The sequence below is a fragment of the Chelmon rostratus genome, chromosome 13 (assembly GCF_017976325.1).
Source record: "Chelmon rostratus isolate fCheRos1 chromosome 13, fCheRos1.pri, whole genome shotgun sequence".
Classification (NCBI taxonomy): domain Eukaryota; kingdom Metazoa; phylum Chordata; class Actinopteri; order Chaetodontiformes; family Chaetodontidae; genus Chelmon; species Chelmon rostratus.
The window spans coordinates 4,919,563-4,940,056 of NC_055670.1; the positions used below are offsets into that span (position 1 = coordinate 4,919,563).

The 20,494-nt window shown below is 41.9% G+C and overlaps 1 protein-coding gene across 1 annotated transcript; it reads right to left on the reverse strand.

Moving 5' to 3' along the window:
* Positions 1-360: 360 nt before the first annotated feature.
* il1rl1 (interleukin 1 receptor-like 1) lies at positions 361-17,254 on the reverse strand. The gene is made up of 12 exons (XM_041950654.1): positions 17,098-17,254; positions 14,940-15,003; positions 14,303-14,555; positions 13,964-14,147; positions 13,103-13,253; positions 7,072-7,137; positions 5,601-5,727; positions 4,425-4,573; positions 4,147-4,284; positions 3,556-3,720; positions 1,663-1,805; positions 361-1,475 (listed from the first exon to the last, which is right to left on the reverse strand). The coding sequence occupies exons 2-12, from the start codon at positions 14,998-15,000 to the stop codon at positions 1,227-1,229; spliced, it is 1,686 nt and encodes a 561-aa protein (XP_041806588.1). The 5' UTR covers positions 15,001-15,003; positions 17,098-17,254; the 3' UTR covers positions 361-1,226.
* Between the last annotated feature and the right edge of the window lie 3,240 nt (positions 17,255-20,494).

Genomic DNA, 20,494 nt, shown 5'->3' on the forward strand with positions numbered 1-20,494 from the left:
TCCCTCTACAGGACAAACGCTGTAACTACAGTTACATTCAACAGACGGGGAACAGTACGTCAAGAATATCCCCAAACGGTCAATCCTACATGAGAAAACAGCAGTTGGGTGATGCGGGCGGGGAAAAGAAGCAGCTACCTGCCTTCCTCTGCTGTGGTAATGTTGATAGATGTTAGTAACAACTGTAAATGCAGCAGTGCACAGAAGGAAAGGTTTCTGTATTGCATCACTCCATTCCTGGTTGAATATGACTGTGCTTGTCAGCTAAATGAAAACTGCAGTATTTATTTAACACTTAATACAGCAGTGTATAAGGATAATAGTAGACAACACACACGAAATCATGAGCAAGTTCTCTACTCGCTGTGATATTTTTTTTAATTAAAAAGCAGACATATAAAGTAAAACTAATTCTGATGTTGGTTTGTCAGATCTTTAAAACAGATAAATACCAAAGACAGCTACTCTAAGAGTCTAAAAATAATCACATTGGTTTATTTTGTATCAGTACATCTTTTCCTGTCTTTGGGGACTTTTATCTCTGGTCTCTCAGTAGTACTTTATTGTGCTGTGCATCCCTTCATTGCTAACAGTGGAGATCCAGCCTGTGACCGGCCTACCTGACCCACCTCTGCAGGTGCTGGGATCAGCACCCTGGACAGCTAAGACTGTGTATAGGCCGACCTACTGATTGTCAAGAACCTTTACAACAGCTAAACATACTAGTTTTCACTTCATTGTAGCCTTGTTACAATCCAAAAGGCTCCAGACACATGCTGAAAAATAAAAGCACAAGAGAAAATAATAAGAGAAATCAGCTAATTAACAGTGTTTCTTTTCCACTGTGGTCAGATTTTTAAAGATACTAAAACTAAAGTGTTTTTATTTACAATTATAATTTTCAAACTTTTTATTCAGTTAACTGTTCAATAATTGTTTTTTTCCATTGATGAAATTTCCCAACACGAAGCTGCTCCCCCAGGAATAAAATTCTGATGGGATAACAGTGTAATATGTATAAATAAAATATAAACATTTAAACATCTGAATGCAAAAATGTAACCACCACTCCAAAACATTTTCACCAAAATGAGCCTGAGGCTGGTCACGTGGCAGTCAGTGCAAATATCTGGGGGGCGTCTTCAATGACAGGTGTTTTATGGAGGTATTTGCATGTGCTACGCATCTTTCACTTCAGGAAGGCCGGAGCAAAGTAGATATGGGCTTCAAATAATAGCAAGCTGTGGACATTTTTTGGCAGGTGTGGCAGGCATCAGGTATCGCACTCTCTTCCAGAAGCGTGAGTTCCAGGCCACAGCACCCCGTGAACCCTCTCGCCACCTTATGGGGGCACGCTTGCGAATCAGGTGCCTCAAGCCAGGCGGAAGGCGTGCGTATCCATCGGGTCCGGTGTCCCCGAGCTGTATCACAATCACACTGATTTCCCTCAGGAGCAGAGCGTGGTGGAGCCCCACCTGGAAAATGATCAATAACACTTTTTTTTTTCCTTTATTGAACACATTGGATGTTCAGTAAAACTTCAGAGGGTTTAATCATCAAATAATTCTTTGGCTGAATAACATCAAGTATCAGAGCCAGCAACAGCCATGGTTTCTAAAAATACAACCGTAATTTTTATCTCCAGATTTTTAAAACTCCTACCTGCCAGTCAAAGCCTCCAATCGGGTTTTGGGGTGAGGAAGGACGCTGGTCTGTGATCTCAGGCCCTGATCCTGAACCCGGGGGGAGGATGACCATCAGCCTCCTGCTCTGCTTCATGCGGTCCTCCACCAGCTCCAGACGGTCTGTGGGGTCACACAAAACAAAAAAGAAAGAGCATATGTTTGTGATGGCTGTTAGAGTCCTGTAAATCAATACTAAAACCACCAACTGAAGCAAGAAAGGGGAGAAAACGAAGGACATGCAAAGAGAGTGTGTGAGAGTGATGAGGAAAGCAGAAAAGAGAATACAATGGCGTCATTTCTATGACAGTGTTGCGTCTCAAAACAATTTGGTTTGTTAATTCCGAAACTACTACTGAACTCAACAGTAGGGGGACTGCACTGACAAATGTGACCCCGTGTGGGAAGGAGTTCCTTGATCTGGATCTAAACAGCCACTTCTCACAATATCCTGCAACGCACCGATCCACACATTACATTTAAAAGCTTGCTCATCCACCGTATTTTATTAACTATTAACAAAATTTTTTTTTTCAGGTTTGAGTCTGAAGCAGTTATATTTGGTGGATGCTTTTGGATACACAGGACTGCAAGGTGTAATAATTCATATTTCATTCTATATTATATAACGACCCTCATGCTGGATTCCCAGCTGGATTTCTTTAGGCTCAAAAATTTTTGCTGTCAAACAACTACCTGTACATGTGATGGATGGAATAAGATGAATTATCAGCAAGTCAACAGCAGCAGTGGTCAGATTGGTGGTAGTTACCAGAGGGCTCCAGCAGGGGGAGCAGAGAATTGTTGAGCTACTTTACAGACACCTGCTTCCTCCCTTCAGTCATTACACACGTGATCTGAGGAAACTTAGTATCTGCACATCATTCATTTAAATGTTTGATCATTTTCTACATCATATCTAGCTTCACCAGATGGTTTTACAAAAAATGATTCCAGTCACTGGCTAATATACATGAAATGTGGCTAAAATACACAGAGAAGTTTTATGCTGTTACAGGATAAGTATGTTCAAATATAAAGCAACATGAAATAGAAATAATAGAAGACTATACAAGCGTGTTAAAATAGTGCACCACTTGTTTCCTCCACCTAAACATACTGAAATTATAAACCAGTGGAGCATTGGCAGAATTCATACATATTAATGCTCTAAATCTTGTTATCATGGATTTAAGGCACAATTCATGATCCAAAATCCTAAAATTCGGCAGTTGCTAAAGATTGGACCTTGTTATTGCTCTTAAATTTGGTATGTTAATACAATTACTAGCACCAGACACCTAAACACAGATTTTTATGTTATTTTTTATCATGTTAGAAAAACTGTGTTTTGAGAAATTTAATAATTAAAGCAATACTCAAGTTAATTCTATCATAAATAATCAAAGCACTTCTATATGAGCACAATGGTACAATGCAATCAATGCACTGTAGTCTTAGTACCTTTCCTTTAATAAAGGATTTGAATAGTTCCTCTATCACTGGTGGCTGCAACATTTTTATGAATTGCACTGGCTCCTACATGAAAAAAGAAGCTACGGTTCAATCAGGCCACCTGCTGATATGATTAAGTGAGCTTTTGGTGTAGATATGGTCCTCTCCTTTACTTTATACAAACAGAAATGTTGCATCAGTAAACCACAGACAGACCTTGACCCACTATCCCACTGTCATATACTGTAGGCACTACAGGAGCACCACATGTCCTAGACTGGTATCTGTAATTATGTACAGCACAGACAGCGGAGAGGATGAATGAGAGTGGTGTGTGTGAGTGTGTGTGTGTGTGTGTGTGTGTGTGTACTTGTGTGTCCAAAACAACATATACAACACCAAAACATCTAATTCTGACCTTCACCAGGTATGTCATCCCTCCCATGGATGAAGAGTCGATATCCACACTTTTCCTCAAGGACGGAGGGCAAGATCGTTGTGACAAACTGGCAAAGCGAGTCCTCAGTCATCTTGTCCACGCCCTGCATTTGATAGACCACGTAGGCATCGTACATCCTCGAATCTGGGAAACACAAGCAAATTCTTGGAGTTCATGAACACGGACGCGTCAGAGAGGCCGACACATGCAAGACACTTGTCTCATTGTCTAAAGGTTTGGGTTATACGTAAACAACCTCTCTGACTCCCATGATCCCTGTCTAGTTGTTTTACTTGCTCTGTAAGAAAGCCTGGATGTGCAAACTGAAATAACCAGGATGCAGCTGGACAAAGTACATTTCACTTGGCAGATCACGGAGGTTATGTGACTCTAAGAAGTCTCACACTCTCACTTAAAACAGGCCAAGAGAAGTGTGTGTCTGTCTCATGTGAGGAACCATCACAGTAATATGCAACCAACTCCAACGCTGACAGGACAGCCAAAGGTGATATGTCCAGATAGAAACCCCGTCTTTGACTAAATCGTTATCCTTATTCTTATCTTCTTTACCTTTATTGTGACTTCTTAGTGGGCAGCAGTGTCTGAAGAAGAGAGCGAGGTCAATAGCGAAGCACTTGACCAGCATGGCGGAAAATATAAACAAGAACAACACACACACTCTTCCAGTGACAAGTGGAATTATTGACTCTGAAAAACAAACACAAAATTAAAGATATTTAAAATCAAAGAAAATATTAAAACAAACAGTGAATTATGAATGAATTACATATTGCCTGTGCAGCCAGAGACTGATACATTGTCAGCCAATTGATGACCCTGCCACTGACCTCTCCGCTTAAGAGTGTAAGTGTCAGACACCACAGTGTAAAAGCCCACGCCGATGCATTTAAACTCAGTCTGGAAATCTTCAGCAGACACTCTCTCAATGGTCAGGACTGCAGTGGCGATGGTGTTCTTGGACGGGTTATCGACGGTTCTAACAAAGGACAGAGTTTGGGAAATTAAAGACAGGGAGGCAGTTATCATTATGCCTTAATTACAGAGAGTGAAGTGAATCACTGCAGCACCCACCAGGGCAAGGAAATGCACAAAATCTAGCCACGTCAGCAGCTCCAAGGATAGCACCTTCAGTGGTCCAGACTGGAATACCTCAGGAAATGTTGGATGACTTGCCAGTGAATTTTGACATTCATGGTCTGCTGAGAATGAACCTTAATGTCATTCCTTAGTGTCCTAAAGAGGTTCAGTTTTCCCAATTATCCATGTTATATCTAAAAATCTAAAATATCTAAATTTGCCAAAAGGATTGGTAGAATATTTGGTACAGACAGTTATGGTTGCTAGGCAAGGCATCATACTGACCAGCCAGTGACACCAACCAGCTGAAACTACTCAATGGATGTGGCACAGATATGTGCGGTATTTCCATCTATTGATAGATAGATCTTGTCCATTTATTCTAATACTTCTTCTTCTTCCTCTTCTTCTTCTTCTTCTTCTTCTTCGTCTTCCTCTTCTTTGGAGTTTGTAGCGGAAACAGCTGATCGGTCACGTGAGTTTTGCTCGCAGAGTCAGAACCTATTCAGCAAAGTTGTTTCCATCTCTCATTTAGTGCATTAGCACTTTTTCAAAAAAGGCAAAAACTACTTCAAGTCAGTGTAAAAAAATTTAGCGATTTTTTTTTTTTTTTTCCGAATTATGTCGTTTCCATCAACTTTTTCAAGTTCCATATTCTGGTTTAACATTTTTGTTTGTCCAATGCTTTGGTTCAAAGGCTACTTTGTGTTTAGTGTTTTGTGCTAATAATTAGTAAATGCACGCTAATGTGCTAAACTGAGATGCTAAACATTCATGCAGTGACTACAGAGCTGCTGGTGGGGCTGCAGATTTAGTCTGGTTTATTCTTCAGCTGAATCTTTCAACACTGTTGCATCCACACATTGCATCGGTATGTTGTGTGACTTGTTTGGAATTAGTGCAGTTCTGGTTTTGATCAGGCTTACATTTGGCTGGTTAGAGTGTATCCATCTTTGTTGTTGAAAGGGATTCCATGAACATGCCAGCTAGCATTACAGTCACGTGCCACATTAGTCCCACAGAAAACTGAGCAGCTCAGCTTGATCTCAACGCCTGACAGAAAGAACAAGACATATTTCAGAAGAGACAATTAACTCTCACAGGGGTTTCAGAGCAACTCATTGAAGCCCTGCAGCAATTCTTCATTTATTTTCCTTTGTCCTGCTATGGATGGAGAGAACGGCTTTGAAGCCACTGAATTAAAAAGCTGTGATAACGTAAAAATGTTATCAGGAGTGAATCCACAGTAACGTCAGGAAGCACTGTTTCTCATGCTTTGAAGTCTGAGTAAATGAAAACAGAGCTCTGCTACAGCTGACAGGAGCTTTGTTAAACTGAAATACTTCAATCAGAGCGATGGTGGCTGCTTGCTCCAATGAGCAGGTATCAAGCAGAATATGTGCGATCAATTGATTGGCTCTCCATACTCCCCTAACCTATGCCCTTGGTCGCCTCAGCAAAGGGGCTTCTCTCCCTATGCGAAGGGTGGCAGTTTCCTGAAACAACCCAACTGCTGCAGAGCAAAACAGACCCCTCCTTCACCTGGATCCTGAGCTGGCCTGAAGACGACCCCTTAGCCTGACCATGACCCTGAGGCTTCCACTAGGTGTAGTCAATGACAAAGTTTCATCACAGTTTGGTCCCTCAAAATAACAAGCAGCAAGTAAACAGCTTCATGCCATTACATTTGAAAGAAGAGACAAAATTCATAGTGTTAGGCAATAAGGAGGAAAGAATGACAGTTGTCACTCATCTTGATTCCGGCGCTATGATGACAGATCAGAGCTTCAGCAGCCACATCCAGGCAATAACTAAATCAGCATGTTATCATCTCAAACAAATGTCCACACAAGATTTAGACAAACTCATTCATGGCTTAATTTCCAGCAGGGTGGATGTTATAATGTTCTCTTGCCACGTCTTCAAAAAATTCAGTTCACCCCTGTTCTCAAGGCTTTCAGTTACTTACAGAATAGATTTTAAAGTGCTACTGCTAGTTTCTAATGCTAATCACAGGCAGTAGATCTAGTAGAAACACCTCCACCTCCAGTCAGAACAGGGTGAAGCTGCTTTTAGTTACTATGCTGTATACAGATGGAACCGACTTCCTGATGATCTCAATTTTGCCACTTTCAAACTGTGTTTCTGGTCTATTCTGTTGTATTCTATTGTAAATTATTCAATTTCATCTAGTTTTTCAAATCTCATTTTATTCTAAGGTTCAACAAAAATACAGCAAAATTATAAAAATTCACAGATATCTCACTGAAAATCAACACTGAGAAACTAATCATGAAGGTGTGAGTGGTTGAGTTGATAAAGGAATTGTTGTATTTGCAGTGCTATAGCAACACTGTGCTGTTATTATTTTAGAGCATATATTATAATTTCTCCTACCTTCATCAGCAAACAGCTCCTTGTCGGTCGGAGAGATAATTTCTGGTTTACGGTGGGCAATTTGCTCTGCAAGCACAAATGAAACACAGCAATGAATGCTTTTTTACAATCACATTCTGTGTTCTAACCATAACCAGTAATTAATTCTTTTTACCAGTTACACAAAAGAAATGTCCCAACTTTTGTGCATTTCTGTAACTCAAGTCGTCCTAACAGAACGTAACATTAACACATCAGTGGTGTTGAGTGATAGAGGGGTCCAGTATGTGGGATCTTAAATAAAGAATCAGATCTGACTATAGAGTCTCTGTAACTCGGTGTGTGCAGACTCAGCTGGGAACCGGAGGTATGAAGTGATAAAGACCTGTCATGTCTCAGCCCTGGGGGGGGGGGACTCCAGAGAATGGTATTGACTCAAGTTCATCTACTCACCGAACAGTTCCAGCGCATGAACATGACTAATCCCATTCAGCCCAACGCCACAGATTTTCCGGTCGAGCAAGCCACCGCTGTTCCTCACCTCACCATTCCGGCTCCTGCACCTCCACGCCTCGCTCCAGATACTTGAGTGATTCTGGAGACTGCAGATCATTCTTGGTGCAGTGCGACTTTCACTTCAAACATTATCCTGCTGCAGCTCACCTCTCAGGAAGGGCAGCGCCGTGGGCCACAGCCGAATGGTCACAAGAATCTTTAATTTGCCAAGACGCTAAGGTTTTCTCAAAGACTTTATCTAACATTTTTGACCATAAGTCCCCAGCTCATGAAGCCTCCCGGGTGTTGCTGCGACCAAGTGGTAGACTACGCCATTGATTTTTGCAGGTTAGCGGCAGATAGTGGTTGGAATGGGCCTGCATTGAATGATGCTTTCGTCCAACGAAGGATCAACTGGCTCCCCTGGACCTGCCCTCAGACCTGGAAACCATCATCACAACGGCCATCAAGATCAACTCTCAGCTATGCAAGAGGGAGAGAGACCGCTGGAGAGGGGGGCTTGTCAGGAAGGGAATTGGAGAAGGACCCCGAGGGACACAGAGTGCCAGAATCCTCCGCCACAACCCTACCATCTCCACACTCCTACACCGCCACCTTCCGGTAAAGAGGAACCCATGCAGATAGCTAACCCCTGAGGAAAGCCGTCTCACGTAAGGGAGAAGGCTTGCTTCTACTGCGCAGAGCAGGGTCACCAACTAGTGGACTGCCAGGTAAAAGAGGGGGCTCACCAAGCAAGAGGAGGGTGTTGGTGAGCCGAATGCCAGTTGAGCAGAATCCTCCTCGCACCTTATCTAGGGTAACTATAAGCTTAAATAATAATTTGGTGGAACTAGAGGCACTGATAGACTCTTACAGGTTAAGAAGCTTTCTAAATGCCAGCACTCTTAATTGGCGTTTCATTTTCCAAGTCACCCATTGTACCGAGCCATGTGAAATGATAATGGAGACGAACCACCAAGAGACTCTGAATTTCCACTTCCACTTAAGTAGGTTATCCCTGCCTTAGAAAGAATAACCCACATATAAACTGGGGGAGACGGGGGAAGATCCTGGGGTGGGTAAGGGAGAGCATAACAAACTGTCCTTTTGAATCTGTCCGCAGTGTGAAGGTTAAAGAACCTGAACCTCCTAGGCGCAAAGATGGACAGGTACCCTGACTTGGCCTGACTCATGTCATTTGGCAGGTTCGCTGGTTCACTAAGTCAGACCTCAGAAACGCCTACCATTTGGTCCGCATCCGACAGGACGATGAGTCGAAAACGGGGTTTAATACCCATTGGTACTCAGACATTAGGTCTGACTAATGCTCCAGCAGTTTTTCAAGGATACGTGAATGATGTACTGAGGGAGTTTGTAAATGACTTTGTTTTTGTATATCTTGATGATATCTTGATTTTCTCCCCAGACTTAGACTCCCACCAAAACCATGTTCACCAAGTCTTGACTCGTCTGTTGAAACACCACTTGGATGTCAATGCGGAGAAGTGTGAGTTTCATTCATAGACAGTTTCATTCCTGAGGTATATCATATCCGAGAACAAAATTCAGATGGACCCAGAGAAGGTGGGAGCGGTAGCAAACTGGCCCATGCATGTGAGATTTGTTCTAGGAACAAGGCGTCTCGGCATCACCCTACCAGACTGTTACACCCCCTAGACATTCCCCAAAGACCTTGGACTCACACCTAAGTGGACTACCCACCTCATGAGGTAGCAACATAATCTTGACAATTGTAGACAGGTTTTCTAAGATGACATATTTTGTTGCCTTGCCCAAACTACCATCAGCCAAAGAGACAGCGGAGGTCATGACAAAAAAAGTATTTCATATACACGGCATCCCAAAAGACATTGTCTCCGACCGAGGTCCAGTTTGTTTCACATTTCTGGAAAGAATTTTGTCACAATATAGGGGCCACGGTGAGCCTGACATCAGGTTACCAGTCTAACTGTACGGTTGAATCAGAAACTTGAGACCTGCCTTCGCTGCCTGATATCACAAAACAAAACTTCCTGAAGTGAGCACTTGACACGGGTGGAATATGCGCACAACACCCTCCCTACTACAGCCACCGGTTTGACACAATGTGTTTATGGTCACCAACCTCCACTGTTTGAAATGAATGAGCAGGAAGTAGCCATTCCTTCTGCCCATGCCCTGGCAAGATGGTGTCGACGCACGTGGACAGCACGGAACATGTTGCTCCACAACCAGGCACGGGTGAAGGCAGCTGCTGACCGTCACTGCAGGGCAGCACCCTGTCAATGCGGGATCTCCCACTCCATGTTCACTCACGTGAACTGCCACCCTAGGTTTGTGGGACCATTTCCCATATCTAATATCATTAACCCCGTGTCTGTACGTCTAAAATTTCGCAGGTCCATGAAAGTCCATCCCACATTCCACGTGTCCAAACTGAAACCAGCTCAGGAAAGCTCCCTTGGTCCCAATGGAGGTCCCGATGGAGGTCCAGTCAACACAGTCAAGAAACTCCTTGCTACACGCAGACGAGATCGGGGTTTCCAATATCTGGTTGATTGGGAAGGATACGGACCTGGGGGGGGTACTGTCATGTCTCGGCGTGTCTGTTCATGTGTTTTGTTCACTGGCGTCATGTCTTGTTATGCACTTCCTGCTTTATTGTGAAACTTAACTCTCCTCTCATTTCAGACCCTTGACTTCCTGGTGTGTTTCCCGCCTGCCTGATTGTCTGCCCCGCCCTGATTGTTTCCACCTGTTCTTTGTTGCCTCATGTATACATAGTCCGCACCTCCCTTTGCCAGATGTCTTGTGACCCTTGTAATCCCTGTCAGTCCAGCATGCTACCTTGCCTTGTAAGTTTTTGCTTCTGAGTTTTTTGAGATCTGAGAAATTATCCTTGGTACCTTTTGTTCATTGCATTTTTGGGAGTCTTTTGTTTGTACTTTGATCATCCTAGCGTCTTTTGTTTTATCATTTGTATTTTTGAGAGCTTTGTGTAATTAAATACGGCTGTGAGCCTTTTTCCCTTCCTTGGTGTTAAGAGTCGTGCATTTGAGTCCAGAGTCTTGTGCCTGAGCGCTTCTGATAAGGCCATGTGCCTGCTTAGCTTAGGAAAAAGCTAAACAAGCTACATAGTCAGTGACTACAAATCTGAACTGAAGTTCTACATCTAGGCCTTTAAATCAACATTTCAGTTGAGTTGATTGACAGTAAATGCTTTGCAGAAAAGTGGTCTGCAGAGGGGAAGGTGTCAAAGCAAAAAGTGCAAAGACTCAAGATACAAAGCTTTATTTTTCTATGCACAGAAACACACTCTACAATACATTTTTTTAGTGTCTTTGATTACCAGCTACACAAGCCAAATTAGTTAAAACAAAGTTAGAACCCACAGATATGCAACAGTAGCAAGAGTTTGTACAGTACATTTAGGTATGGAATACAATACACTGAAAGTAGTAAACTGGTCGCTCCAGGGGTGTTTATGTATATATGTGTTTAGATAGGTGAGGGTGGGGTGTTGGGGAGGTAGGGACAGTGTGAGGAGCCGGTCACCAGACTCACTACCTGGGCAAAAAAAAAAAAAAAATGTCTCCACCAGTTGATAATACACTTCACACTGTCTATGTTAGGGAATTGTCAGCTCTTTTGTGATTATATGAGCCCTTTTGTAGGTTCTCTGATGGTAGACGTTCTGCAGAGATGGGAGGACCTCCTCCACAATGCCCATGGCTGTCTCAGTATCCTTGGTCTCCAGCCATTGTGTGCTTTCTTGGCCGGCGGGGTCCTGTTCAAGGTCTCAGAGATGAGGGCCTCACTGTTGCAAATGCCCAGGAATTTTAAATGCAATAGATAACAGTCAGTAACATAATCTCTTGAGCACAGTGCCAAAGATAACTGAAGCAGTGTAAATTGCTACAGACCATTTTTGTTTGTTTGAGTTTCATTTCCCTAACACAGGTTAGGGTTAGAAGTTTAATCAGTATTTGTGGGATGCTCACTGTTTCCAGATGTTGATTGAATGAATTAGTCAGCATATCCTTTGTGTTGATGATCATACATGAATCCGTGCATCCTTTCTCTCCAGTATCCCCCATACTAATGCTTCTGCAGAGGGAGTGTTTTTCCTCATGGCGGCACTCAATGGACTGACTAGGAACTGGAGCTGTTGTAAGGATTTCTACACCTAAGCGCTAAAGGAAGAGGGCCTTATTGGAAGCTGCGCGTTCAAAAAAAGGTATAAAGTCAAGAAAAACACGTAAAGCTAGATGAACATTTTTTAGAATATGGCATAGAATATTTTGGGCCTCCAGTGTGATGCTGGATTTTAATACTAGGCTGGTGCTGTTCTTGTGTTTCTGTGTTTCAGCCAGGTGCTTTCCATGGTGCTGGAAGTGCTTTTGTCATATGGTTCCACTTCAGTGGTTCAGTATATGGTTCTACCAGAAAAGCGTGAATAACTTTAATATTAAAGTGTTTGGGGGGTACAGTCATGTCATGTCTTCACATCTATTGTTGGAGAAACTATAAGATGAATCAACCGAAGGGTAAAGCATAGAGCCGTATGAGCAAAGGGGCAGAACAGAACTGTTTCTTTTTTGAATCGGACATTTTAGACTATCCCTCAGCATTGGTATCATGTCCCACATTATCCCAAACAAATATACTCTTTGTCCCACATTTGGTTTGTTGGGGTCTGGTCACCTGAGAAGTGTTCGACACCTGCACTTTGACAGAAACATGATTCCATCCCTCCCACATTAATATAGTCATTAGTGCTATTCACACAGGACTACTATTAGACGTCTGTGTTTCATACTCGCATGGGATAAGTGGAGCCTGTATTTTAAGTACATTTCCTGACATCATTCCCTGTATGTGGTGTCAAGGCTCTGTATAACACCCACAATCAGAAGCGGAGCATCTGTTCCTCGGCAGGGCTTAGTTAGTCAGTTTGTTTAAACTCACAATCTGCATGTGTTACCAGCATGAATACACACGTGAAGCTCATTTAGATCAAGAAACAGATGCTTTGCAGGTGCATCTGATTACAAGATGATTACATGACAACCTTTTGTTGCTCCTAGCCTGCCTGCCATCACTCATTTTAAACATCAATAGCCCATCTCGCAGCCCAGCTGTTGACTGCTGTTCAGCACATTATGAGCTGCCATCAAATTTCATACTCATCCAGTTGTCAATAGAAAACAGGTGTTAAAAAAACAATATGACCCCCATTGTACAGTGACGTTTTCAATACATACAGCTATAGGAGGGTATGGCAGTGAGGCTTTTATTCTTTTGGTAATGAGAAGGCTGCTGTGATCTTGCTAACTTCAACTGGATACTGAAGAAGTCCTCCCACCCTTAAACTGTGGCTTTAGCTACTGTATCAGATCAAATTTTATTGCATCCACCAGCAAACACGTGGATGATTTTGGTTTATACGCCATCAGTTAGCAGGTAAGCTGACTAACAAGCTGAGCTCCTGTAGCCTACTCTTTGATTCCCACTACTCCAACTAAAGGCTTACAAAAACCTGAAAACGCTCTCTCACCTTTATCTTTTAGCCTCCTGGAACCTGACGACTTGTACTGCTTGTCATTGTATGTCCAGGTGCAAGTGCAAGTGTAGATGCCCTCGATAGCTTCGGTAGCATTAGAAACCCACAGGTCAGCCTTGTGTTGACCTTGAAGGAGTTTGAAGTCCTGCAGCCGCAGCAGCATTGGCCACAAATGTGAGGAGGGGCAAGACAATTTGAGGAGGAAAATGAAAAAGGAATCAAGTCAGTCATATGAATGGAGTTTAAGACAGTCTAAATGCACTTTATCATTTGAATAACCACATGCTCTAATCATCTCATTATACAATAAAAAAAAGGGGGCATTTTGGAAAATAACATTTTATGTACTGTCTTCAGGCTTTGGCAGTAGTGTTCCTCACTTTCATGTCAAGCTAACTTTACACACACGTAACATGCTAAGTTTATAAGTTTAAAAACTATATTTTCCAAAAACCCTTCGTGTTCAGTTCATAAAACTTTATCCGCTTATCATTGGAAAGTTTACTCTCAGTATTGGTTGAAAACTATGTCTACCTGTAACGTATAACCATGCAGAAAGATAGTTACATGGTTTTGCTTGCTGATCGCAGTGAAACACTTTAAGTGGCTTTATCTTACGTCAGCATCTTTGCTGACCGAGCCACCAAACCATGGTGTATTCTCCAGCTAATGTGCTGATTGATAACTGTTAAGTCTCTACAGCTGTCTTAAGGTAACATAATCAGTTTACCAAAAACTAAAATTTGATTTGATTTCAAATAATCACACAACCAGGTTTACAGTTTAGAACTTGACAACCATCATTGTTCGTCAGTGCCATTCACACCATCTGTCACTGGAGACTGGCGGCCATACCTTCTTCCAGGTCAATGTTCCTTTCAGCACTTCACATGTGTAGCGGACAGGATCTGGACACGGGACCTTTTTGTTCTGGTCAGAGTTTTTGATTTGTCCGTAGAGCAGCGCGGCGTCCGTTTTGTTTTTGTAGACGGCAACTTTTAAAAAATAATTGTAGCACTTTCCTGACGGTGTTTCATGCCTACAAAAGAATTAATAGGTCTCTATGATTCAGATCAGGGACCGTACCAGCAGATCATCTCAGTGGAAAGAGTGTGCTTTAGAAAAAGATTTTCATGATAGAAATAAGACAAGCTAGTTTTTAAAGTTGCCAAAATGTTAGTTTTGTATTCTTACCGCGCAGTGTATAAACCAGAGTCCTCAGTCTGGAGGTTTAAGAAAAGGAGCACACCACCGTGGTAATGTACCCTCTTGTTCTTATCAGGTGAGATGGGCTTCGTTTGGGAGATACTGTGATTTTTGTACCATGTGATCTGTTCATCAGGCAGGTTGCCATCGGGCAGAACATAAGGCACAAAATAAAATGCTTCACCTTCAAGAAGGTTGAATGACTCCACGTCAAAGTCTTCACATTGGGGCTCCGCTGTCTCTGAAAGTGATGATTTTTAAAGTGAAAAATCTTAGTCCTGATATGTAAATGTGCAGGTAGAGAGAGGCTGCAGTTATTGTTATATTTAAGTAATTTCCTCTGTAATTATTAGCAAACATCATTCAAACTTCCAAATATGGCGACTTCTGTAAAACACTCTCTTTATGCATGCAGTATAATCATGCCACTATCCTCCATTTACAATATATATATCAGTGGTGGCTATCTATTTAATATGTGGCAGCAGCTTGAGCACTATGAGTGGATATAGTGCATGTGTGGGTCGATGGGGATCGACTTCTTGCACGATTAGACCAACATAAATTGATTCCTCAATGGACCGCTCTTGTCCTTGTATTTTTTCCTTCATAATGTATATCCTACCTGAACATTCAGATGTAGATATCAGCATGAAGACGAGGGAGAGAAGTTGGCAAGAATCCATTTGCTGAAAGAGACAGAGTGCATTCAAAGTTAAAACCACATTGTTTCATAATTCACATGGCACGTGTTGCATACTGTGTAAATTGTGTTATTCATGCAGTGTCAGTCCTGCAGGAAGCTTCAGCCTCTAGTCTGCATGCTGAAACTGCCTCTGAGTGTCCTCCCCACCACTTCAACGCAGTGATAACATCATGACAGTTTCAAAATGCATCTTGTAAGAAATTCTTACTAAAAACCACATTGATTGAATCATGTTAGAAGAAATATTGAGCTGCCGTGTTGGTGGACAGGATATGAGATATGAGTTAGATTCGTAGGTGCTTTGTACTTGTATTCGCTTGCATGATTGCACATGCATCTTCGTGTGGAAATTGGCAGGAGATTCAGAGATATAGAGATGACATGCGACTGGCTGCACTTGAACCTATGTCTCAGTTATAATGAATAAAGGCTACACCTTATGGTTCTAGATCAGATTGACTTCCCCTTTTTTTTACATGGTGACTGACGAAGTCTAGTTGGTATTTGCATTTTTAGTCAACATGCTGTGTTAGTATCTGTCTGGAGAACTGTGAAAGACAAAGTCAGCCAACTCATACCGAATGATTTTTATAGTGTGAATGGAGCGGATCAGATTTAATATTTGGAATCTACTGTAAATGCTGGCTTCAGCCAAGTAACAATTCAATCAAAACTACAGTATATTGCTCTCCAGGAAGATTCAGCGTACAGGACGCTGCAGGGCTGAGAGGTGTTGCTTGGTGAATGCTTTACGAGCTGCAAATGACTGCAGCCTTCACAGCAATGACTGGAGATGTGAGGCGCAGCGTAGCAGAGCAAAAGACGCTGACCACTTAGAAAATGTGAATTTTAAAATAGTTAAGGCAGCAACACCAGCATTTGTAGTATCTGATTTAAGCAAAGGATTACTTTAATCACAGATTGATCTTTTTTTTTACCTCACTTCTTTTTCCATGTGATCACTTCATCATTTAGCCTTTGTTCAACCAAGATATTCAGTTCACAATGACATAAAACAAAGAGAAGCAGCAAATCCTCACTTTTAAGAAGCTCAAACCAGCAACCTCCCTAGTCCCTATGAAGAATTAAAAATTTGCATGTACATAGTAATTTGCCTTGCAGTGAGAGCATTAGACTGGTGTGGGTGACAGTGCCAGGAATATTCTAAGCCACACATGAACTAAACCCAGTTCTGCAGCTTGCAAAGGTTGTAATTTTTGGTCATATTGAATTATGTGCTCCACCCAAACTTCCGTTAAAGACAACAACGATACAAAGACCAGGTCGCTTCAAAACTCTGCCCCATTAAGCTGCGCATCGGCTTTTGTAAAACTATTGTCCGCAGTCCAGGACAGAGGAGGGGTGGTCCCTCATCATGAAACAAAGATTTAGACTTTTTTATACTTTGGATTTCTGTGTTTGGAAATGTAAATACATGGAGCATCCCAACAGTGAGTTAACTGCCTTCAGCTGAGGGACAGAGGGTTGACGAGAGGGGAGATGCTTTCAGAAAACAATGAGCTTAAAGAGGCTAAAAAGCTTTGCAGAGTTGGATAATTTCCCTTTCACATTGCACTCTAAATATAAAAATATCTATTGGTGCAGCACTAACCACGCTGTAATTGCCTTAGACACTGTGGAAGTAAGTAATCAATAACGCAAACAACCAGACCTACCCCACACAGTCTGTGTCGGTTCTCTGCTCTAAGCAGTGGTAGAATTTTACATACATTTACATTGATGACGACACTGTGGGTTGTGACAACAGATATGGTTTGGTCAAAGATGAAGCCACTGTAAAATTTTTCATGCTGCGTTACAGCTGCCAACAGACACTATTTGACAGACTCTATTGCCTCTATTTTTGCACTTCTGAATGAATTGGATTTAAAGGTCTCACATTATTTAACTCTCAGAAACTAAAAATGAAAATATACTGAAAACAAGAGTTTCATTTCTTCTGCTCTGCCCAGCCTTATTTAGTTTCTTTGTCACTCCGGCACCAAGTTACCTTTAAACAAACACATCATGCAGATATACAGTGACATACAGAGCACTGAGAGTGATGCTTGCTTACCTCATGAAAAGGTGTGTTGCCAGCTGGAGAAGATTCAGTCAGGCTGTGTGCAGTCTCATCCTATACGAGGGTTTTTATCTTGTTGGCTGTCCCTGAGCTCAGCAGAGTGGGTGTGCAGCATCAGTTCACCATGACAGCAAGTAAAACACACCCACACCTACCCACCCACACACACACAAAGAGAGAGAGACATTCACATAATGATACATTCATTAAGTTAGTCTCCCTCCCTTCTCTCATTTTCTTTTCTTTCCTTTCTTCTGAGATAATAATGATTGTTACATTAAAGGGAAGAAAGAGTGCATAGAGTAATGAAATTGTGTTGCTCCTGATCCCTGCAAACAAAAATAATGAATGACACAACATTCAGCTGGAGTGAAGCAAACATTCAGACTCCACATAAGGTGCAACAAGGTACAAAAACAAGATCTGGAACAGATACAAATAGGGTGCAGGTGTGCAGCTGGCATGGACAGTTGACTTCATTTCCTGTTTTATTTTGTACTGACTTACCGTCATGCATTCCAGTATGTTTCTATGTTATTTGGTGACTGCTTGTAATCAGCGCTCCCGGCACTAATACTCCTTGCAGTTAACTTCCAGTTTGCCAGCTTGTTTTGTTCTCCTAGCAGACTAACTTTCCAGCCATTATTGTTCCCGTTGTTGCTTTGTTGTTTTATTGTTCCATCTGGTTTTGAGTTAAGATTTTTGCTCTCTGCTACTTTTTCTGTACTCAGTCTTTTTGCTGGCTCCTTGTTTGCCCTGCTGACCCTTTGTGTGATCCTTGAGTCTCGTTGAGTTCTGACCGTCACAGCAGGACAATCGAACAAGAGTATAACAACAGAAAATATCAAGTGTAGAGTAAAGAAGTGTGGTGGCGGAGGAAAAGCTCCTCCATTCTTGTTAGGTTGAGATAGGGCCGCAGCAGGGTGTTATGGAGTCTGACGGCATGGCGAAGAGTCTGTTTTTGCAGCATTTGGTGTAAATGTCATGGATGGAGGAGCGAGAGAGGTCCCAGTGATGGATTCTGCTCACTTCACAATTCTCTGTAAGGACTTTCAGCCTGAACGATTATGGTTCCCATGTCAAATTGTGATGCTGCTGGTCAGGACAGGGTGCAGGGAGGCTGCCTGTCCTCAGATGGTGGAGCCAATGGAGACAATGTATTGCTTTTTGGTCAGGGAGGTGCAGGTGCGTGATCAGTAGGGCTGTCAAAATCTACCAAAAAATGAAGTTTGAATATTCCACCCACATTTCAATATCTGTTGTTGCACATTGGAAGGAAGACATAAGAATAGAGACACACACTTCTTGTATATCATTTCAACATAAATATGTTTCCTGAAAGATTGACATACCTAAATAGATAAAGAAAATGTTTCAGCTTGACCTACATTTCATTTTCAGTCTGTTTTCAGTCTACATTTCGACTGTCAGCTGTCAGTCATCACAGTGATGATGAGACACATGCTGAGTGTCAGCCGTGTTTTGTGTGATAAATCGTGATGTCATATGAAGCCTTACATGATGAAGGAAGTGTTTACCAAAATGTGTGTTCTTCTCTCATGATACGAACCCTTTTGTATTGAATATTTTTGTTTACAGTAAGGCATTCTGCTATTTATGATGAGAAGAATATAACAGACGGTGATAATGTGTAAATAAAAAACCTTTTAGGAGACAAGGCTTGATGAACAGTACAGTGATCTGCAGTAATAGTCTTCAGATAAGCAGCATAGTTATACTGTCAGAACAATGTGAAAGACGCTAGAATCACTTAATCCTACACTTTCTACACATACTGTATTTGAAATATAGTATTAGACTAGACTATATTTTCCTTGTCTCAATAGATGATGAATCAGCTATGAATCAGTCTGTGAGTCCCCTGTAGTGAGTACAGTATAACACTATCTGGCCAGGCCATCTTGCCTATTACACCACAGCATTTTCTGTTCACTGGCCAAAAATAACAGATGACTGTGGTTTACTGTGAAATATCCTGCTGTGATTACATGCACAAATGAGGCCTTCTTAAAACAATCATGCACAACGATAGGAGACTTCCCCTAATGCCCTTCCCAAAATGATGGGTGATGGTAGATGGCTGCAAGTGCTTTCCAATGAAAACATTCAGACACACTCTAAGTGCTTCTCAGACAAGGAAACAGCCCTGGGATGACTGTAAGCAAATGGGCGTGTGTTCACTGTGTCCATAAGAATCATTCAGATAAACGACATCATCTTGTGCCACTCACAACCTCAGACGTGGAAATATTCTGAAAGCTCTGAGTTCACGAACTGTGACGTGCTTGTTGACATTTTCAGAAATGGCAAAATCCAGGGAAGTTCATTTGTTGGTCGATGGTGAGTTAATATAGTATTAGTATAATTTAGACCCGTATAGTTTTTCCTCATAACTTTATAATATCTCTGAGGAAAATGCTGATATTCTCAACTGCCTCATCCCTGTCTTCTGTCAGTTTGCCTTTGCATTTCCTGCATTATGTTACCTGCTCACCAGCTTGTTAAATTGTGAGCCTAACCTCCACGTGTACGTTTTAACAACAAGCTCACAAGTTCCATTTAAAGGCAGCAATGGGCCGTGTCAAAGAAGTGGACGTAGCTACCCTGGTGTCACCCATTGCTTTTCCGAGACCTTGACTTTGGCCATCAGCTTCTTTGTTTTTTTGTTTTTGAGCTAGAAGTGAGTGGAGGGGGTGGAGCAAAGTTATCAGCTACCACTCGCGAGCTTGGTAAGCAAGATGCATCTGTAATTCATGTTGCTGCAATACGTATTCAGATGCTAATTTTGACTGGCAAAAACAGGTTTATAACAAAATGTACTTACCTGGAAAAATGGACAGCCGAATCTTTAGTGTCTTTTAGTAAACACTGAGCAAAAGTTTCTGGCGACCAAAATGTTACAACTAACCTTAACGAAATTTGGAAGTCCTAAGACGAAAACAAAGATGGCACGCAAAAACAAGTTTGGCTGTCTAAATAATCCTGATTGACAGATCGCCATAGCAACGACTTAAACGACCAAATTTTAATTCCGTCCTTTGTGCAACAATGTCGTTTTAGACATGACAACCCTTAAAAGGTATGTACTGACTGTATCTGCAATGTGTATGTTACAGTTTGTACATTTGGCATTTGATTATCTTGGAGTAGAAACTGTCCGCTGCAGTTGGCACATGGGGTCTGTTCTGTTCTGTTTGCTGTTGGCTGAGTGGAAACAAAGCACTGCTGTGCCTTTTTAGAATTTATGTGTCAGGCCACATGACAAACATTTCCAAAAAGGCTTGGTGCGTGTACGACATGTCTCTCCGTGCTGGAATAACAAAACGTTGTGGAAATATTTGTCATAGGATGTCCTTAGTCATCTTCCCAT